General features: G+C 34.7%; 1 protein-coding gene across 1 annotated transcript in view; it reads right to left on the reverse strand.

Moving 5' to 3' along the window:
• The window catches only part of LOC106881140 (uncharacterized), a 74,363-nt gene that overhangs the window by 22,617 nt on the left and 45,010 nt on the right, over positions 1 to 6,736 (reverse strand). Inside the window, exon 2 of the mRNA XM_014931425.2 lies at positions 1,061 to 1,168. Coding sequence (XP_014786911.1) covers positions 1,061 to 1,162 — 102 coding nt within the window. The 5' untranslated portion in view covers positions 1,163 to 1,168. The remainder of the gene's footprint in view (positions 1 to 1,060; positions 1,169 to 6,736) is intronic.

The following is a 6,736-nucleotide window of genomic DNA, read 5'->3' on the forward strand; positions in this document are numbered from 1 at the left end:
TGTGTGTGTGTGTGTGTGTGTGTGTGTGTGTGTGTGTGTGTGTCTGTGCGTTGCTGACGTCATAAGGATATTATAAGCTTTCTAGAGAACGTCAGATAAATATTTTGTGGAAATTCGCTTTCGAGGCACTATGTATAATACTATATAAATACTGGTTTGAGAACCTATTTTGGATAAAAGTGAAAGTCTGTCCGTGAGACTCAATTCCCTGTCTGTTATAATACAGGTGACGTGCGTTTGACTTCTATAGGAAAACTTCGACATTTTCTATCCAAAATGGTATTTCAGCCCAATATTTGCATGCAAGTATTTAGAGTTCCAATGTTCTAAAAATAGATATGTAAGTGCGCGTGTATGTATATATATATACACACACAGACCAAACATACACGCTTCATGTATGTACATCTATCTGAAAATAGATGTCTGTCTCATATTCAAAGTAGTTTTACATTAGTTATTTACATTAGTTATTACTGTTTTACGTCCACGAATTCTTCGTGTTTTCTGAAACCTTTGGAACGATGTCGTCATGTTTCATAGCTTCAAGTTAGAATTTACTTGATTTCTATTCTGTATGAAGCATTCTAATTATTTTTATTCCCAAAAATATATTTTAAAAAAATTACCGCCCGGAAGAAATTTTTAAGAATCTATTGTGCGTAATGCAATAGTCTCTGAGGCAAAAACGCTATTAATATCATGAAATTAATTACAGAACAGCAGCTTAATTACTATCACACGTATAGGGTCATTATGTATTTAGACCAGGCTAACAAACTTGAAAATTTGATGTACTTATATAAGAAATTATATTGAATCTACAGTTTGTTTCATTGGCACTTGTATGTTTAATGGATATTTCAACGCGCTATATTTTGAACTTTATAAACTAAACTTAGAAACGATATCATATATTTCATTAAGTGAATTGTCATTCCGAAGAATCTGTCATTTTTTTTTATCAAAAATACCAATAATAACAATGCAAAGAATGTTTATAAGGAACTAGCAGATTATGAACGATATCAACACAAATATTAGTACCATGTGAGCCTACCTGTTCAAGATGGCTTCTGGCATCTGCTGCTGGTGCTGATAGAGCTGGTGACGTCAGCAGGAAGAGACAAACACTAACTAATGCAATTAATCGACAGTCCATTGTTTGCTGCAATGAAAGAAAAATTAAGTTATATAGTAAAAAAGAAAATTTGATTTAATTACGAAAAAATCTTTTTGTTTGATAAACGTACATATTTGCCGTTTTGTACGACTTCTTTTAGTCCCTCTCATTGACATTGTTTTATTCACACACACGCACACGCACACACACACACATACACATACACACACAAACACAGACGTGCATACACACAATCACACATGCGCAACCAGACACGTGAACACAAATATATATATACATATATATAACATACATAAATGCATATACATATACTCACACGTATAGATGTTTGTCTGTGTGTGTGTATGTATATATGTATATGTATATATAAATGGGTGTGTATGTGTGTTTGAGTGCAATTTATCTGTGTGTATAAAACGATTCACTGCACAGTAAAATGATGGTTACGAAAACATAACATTTCCCTATTCTCATTAACAGTATAAGGATATATTTTCACTGGCTTCAGAGAAAGAAACCATTAATTTTTTCTTAAAAAATTAATAAACTTTACAATCATTGTTTCTCAACTAGTAATCATTATTATACGCTCGCCTTTCATTTATACCAGACTACAGAAATGTGTGTTTGTCACACATGACGTTTTGTATGTATGTATGTATGTATGTATGTATGTATATATGTATGTGTGTATGCATGCATGTACGCATGTGCGCGTGTAGGTATGCATACATAGATATACGAATGCATGCATGTATGTATTTGTAACAGAGTGTTTTTGTTGTTGGCTTAATGCGCATCATTGTCAATGTCATCAACAGAATCAAATGAATTAATATGTATATAATTCTCTGTATATGAATGTGTGTGTGAGTGTGTGTGTGTGTTAGTGTGTGTGTGTAAGTGTGTGTGTGTGTGTGTGTGTGTAGGGGAGCACGCGCCTGCACTTGCGTGCGTATATACTTACCACCACGACTACTACCACCACCGCTGCCACCACTACCATCATCATTATAATCATTATCGTTGTCGTTATATTGTCATCGGTTACCGTCAGCATTATCGTTATCTATCGCATATAGAAATCAGAATTGTTGTAATCGTTGCTTTTATTTTGATTTTAGTCCTATTTGTCTCTTTTGCTATTGTCATTACGAGAAGAGTAACAATGGAGAATATTGCCCAACTGAGTATAAGAATATTATCAACGTTTGCTTACCATTGTTTCTTGCTGTATTCTATTGCTTATCTGTTTTCCTTCCTCAAAACGTTACGCTCTTAAAACTATAGAAGCCACATATATTTATTTTCTTTTCTAGTTTAATAACTTTTACCCCGTCTATCTGCAACATCTCTTTATTGCTTTCGTCATTCTCCACTCATGTAGCACGCAAACATAAATACGAACAAAGCAAACCGCTATTATTCATCCATTATATTACAATTATCTCCCTTCATATTTCTAGTCACTCAATATCACTCGTCACAGATACATCATCCATATCATTTGTTGATACTTTTTGCCACGTACTTTTATTTTCCATTGTAGCGCCTTCGTCGTAAGTTTCCCATTTCAGGCTATTTCCCATTATAATTTAATGGTAATGTTCTTATTTTATTCTTTTCTGTTTTTAATCTTTACTTCCTGCTGTTTTTCATCTTATTTGTTGTGGAATACAATTTCTTTTTTTTTTTTCATATTTTACATTATTTTTTTATATAGTATTATATATTTCTTTTTCCATGTTGTTGTTATTTGTTTATTTATCTACTTCAAAAATATTCCTTAACATATTTTCTGATACTTAAATCAACATCGAATTGCAAAACAGAGCCTCATTAATTGCAATCATTGTAATAATTGCATAAGTAATCTCCATACAATCCCCATATTTATGTTTTTATACCTAGATCTATTGGCAGATAAAACGGTATATTAATTCAATCTTATGGGGCAGGGAAGCAACTAAAATTCTACATAAAATAATATTCTCCCTCAATTATCATGCACTGACTTTTCAGCCGTGTCCATTGAGAGATGGTGAAAATATTGTTCGGATCACAAAATAAACACATCTTTCTTAGTTCCTCACATAAATGATTTCGAAAGTATATATATACTTTCGAAAAAAAAAAACATAAAATTATCAGAAGCAACAAACAGTTTAACTACGAAAGCGGATATTCACAAATGCAAAACTATAGTGAAACATAACGGAAGCAAGAGTTAAAAACTGTAAACCACCGAACTGTGGAACATGTACCAACATAATGGAAGGCTCAGAATTGCATTTTACACAGGGGGAAACATTTAAGATTAAAACTGACTTCACATGCAAATCTGAAAATCTCATCCATCATAACATGTTCCAGCTTGAGTAAGAACTATATTGGCCCTACAGAAATGTTCCTCAGACGTAGATTTTCCCTACACAGACAACAACCCACCTCTCTCAATACCGTCAAATACCACTCAGTGTCATATAGACAGATGTGCTAATCAAAATTCACAATATTCCCACTATACCAAAGCATGGAAAGGAACTCAGCTCAAAAATGACTAAATAAAGAGGCCATATTTATTGAAAAATATAAACCAGGATTTAAGATGAATATATAATGGAATTCCCAAATAAAAAAAAACAGAAAAAAAATAAAACGTTTTACCTCCCCTTAGCTAAGGAATATTATATTTACTGATTATCTCTTGAGATAACAAAAAAAAACATATTCCCTGAGTTATCCTCTCCTGTATAAACGCAAAACTTTCATACCTGAAACTTATTATGATTTAATAACACTGAGTCATGAGTAACTAAGCGAAACCGGTCGATTCTGTATATATTGTAAAGGATTAAATAATCGCTATCTACACAAAGATTTATGTGCTCTTTCATTTTAAATCTTATTTTGTATATGGTGGTGGTGGTGGTGGTGGTGGTGGTGGTGGTTGTTGCGGCGGCAAGAGAGAAACTAAACTCAGTACTTGACGTATATTTATTGAAGGGGCCAGAAATGAAAGCCAAAGTTCACTCCGTTAGGATTTGAACTTACTGCACAAAGGGACATACAAAACACTGCTATAACCGTTCTACCAACAACGCGTCACTTTACGCTATTCATTTACTTCGTTGCAGCAGTATGTGTAGAGTAGTGTCATTATTTACAACTGTTGCGTCATAAGCTATACTGGAATTTGCGGAAGATATTCATTTCTTAGGGAGAAAACATCAAATTAAACTCAACTAGTACTTTGCAGAATCTAAACAGTATTTATGGAAAGTAAATGGACCTTGGCACAGAATGTACGAACAATATTACAAATGACAAACAACATTGCCGAATCGGGTCGCTCCGTGAATTAAACTATAAACGAGTGAATGAAGTAGATTCTGAATCAGTTAGAAATAGCACACAAAATCACTCCCAAATACTTTATCTTATGAAATAATGATGGGCAAGTACATCACGATGCACGAAAATACAGCATGGTCACGGCTGGTATGAATTTGATCATAAGACATATTGATTAAGATTGGCCATACTTCAACAATAAGCAAGAAAACAGCTAATACAATTATTTTTCAATACCTGAAAAATACATGTTTTTAAAAATCAGACTTCTTAATAAATGATGCCGATTTCTGCCTTATTAATTTGGGGAGAGTATTAATTTGGGGAGAGTAAAATCTTTGCTGATTTTATGTTATCTATTGTCAATATTTAAATTACTTCCCTAAGGCAATGAGCTGGATGATCGTTAGAACGCCGAGTAAAATGCTAAGTGGCATTTCATTTTACGCCATGAGTTCTAATTACGCCGTGTTCGACTTTGCTTTTAATCCTTGCAAGCTCGATAAAATAAGTACAAGTTGAGCACTGGGATCCGAGAAATCTCTAGAAACTGCTAGCCCTGTTCCAACGTTTGAGACCAATATTTAAATTTCATTTGGTGAAATGCCAGAATGTGACAAAATGGCACAATCGTAACAAAGTCGAACAAAAATGTTCTCGCAAGATATCTTCTGGTGGTTCGAGATTAATGTCACTTTTCTTTAGTACTAGTTAAATTGGGAGTTTGGCTATCTAGAAACTATGAAATTCGAGTTATCCTTATTATACCTAACATAAGAAAGAGAACATTTAAGACTCTAAAAAGTTAGCATGTACAAATACGAATTGGGTTGTTCTGAGGAATTTACTTTGCTTTATTTATAAAGTAGTATATACATTAAAAGACAGTTTTGTATTTTGAAGTGCTGCGGCTCTTTGTGTCCTGAATGGCTATTTTGGTTTAATAGAGTTAAATTATAGTTATGAATTGCAGACATGACTGTCTGGTAAGAAGCGTGCTTCCCAATCACATGGTTCTGAGTTCAATTCCACGGGGTGGCATCTTGGATAGGTGACTTGTGCTATAGTTTGGGACCGACTAAAGACTTTTGAGTTGATTTCGTAGATGAGCAACTTAAAGAAGACCGTCGTATATACATAGATATGTGTGGGGGGGGAGGTGTATGTGTTGTGCGTGTGTGTTTGTCACTCCCACCACAGATTGAGAAACAGTGTTAGTGCGTCTATGCCCCAAAAACTTGGCGGTTTGGTGAAAGGAACCTATCGAAAAAGTACTGTGGTCCAGTCATTCGACTAAAAACTATTCAAGGAAGTGACTCAGGCATTGTTGTGTGGTAAGAAGCTTGCTTTCTAACCACATGGTTCCGCGTTCAGTCCCACTGCATGGCACTTTGTGCAAGTGTCTCCTACTTTCGCCTTGGGCCGACCAAAATCTTCTGAGTGGATTTGGTAGGCGGAAACTGAAAGAAGCCCTTCGTACATATGTATAAATATGTATGTATATGTTTGTGTGTGTGTTTGTGTCTGTGTTTGCCCCCAAAGTGGCAATAGGTGCTGGTGTGTTTACGCCCTTGTAAATAAATGGTACGGCAAAACGGAACGATAGAATAAATAACAGGGTTACAGAAAGATATCTACTGAGGTCGATGCATTCGACTAAAAATTGTTCAAGGGGGTGCCCCAGTATGGCCGTGGTCTAATGACTGAAACACGGAAAGAATAGATCGAAAGAAAGCAACAAGAAACCAAAAAGATTCTTTCGTGTTGCACCAATCGCAAACATTCATGACAAGCAATTATTTGTCTCTCCATCACCGCTTGAGAATCGGTGTTAGCGTGTCTATCCCTCCGTAACTTGTCACATAGCACTTGTCAAGGAAATCAGCAAGTTTCGTTCTTCCACCTGTTAGCAAAATGTAGAAGGATTGTAACGAATGTCAGATAACTATGAACATGGTTAATATGCTGTTTTCGCGCACGATAATTTGAATTTGACACTACAATGAATGACAAAGCCGTTAATCCATTACTTTATGCTGCTTCCAGAAAGAAAGGAAAAGACATGGAGCATAGATCGCTTTAGCACAGTAACTTTTTCATCAATAACTTACACGTCAAGTAAAAATTGTGCAATTACTAAACTGAAAAATATGATGTTTCTTTTTCCTCAGATTTATGATGTTTGTGAGTACATGTCCGTCATTCACTCTTTATCTATCTATCTTTCTCTCTCTCTCT

Source organism: Octopus bimaculoides, chromosome 1 (assembly GCF_001194135.2).
Source record: "Octopus bimaculoides isolate UCB-OBI-ISO-001 chromosome 1, ASM119413v2, whole genome shotgun sequence".
Classification (NCBI taxonomy): Eukaryota; Metazoa; Mollusca; class Cephalopoda; order Octopoda; family Octopodidae; genus Octopus; species Octopus bimaculoides.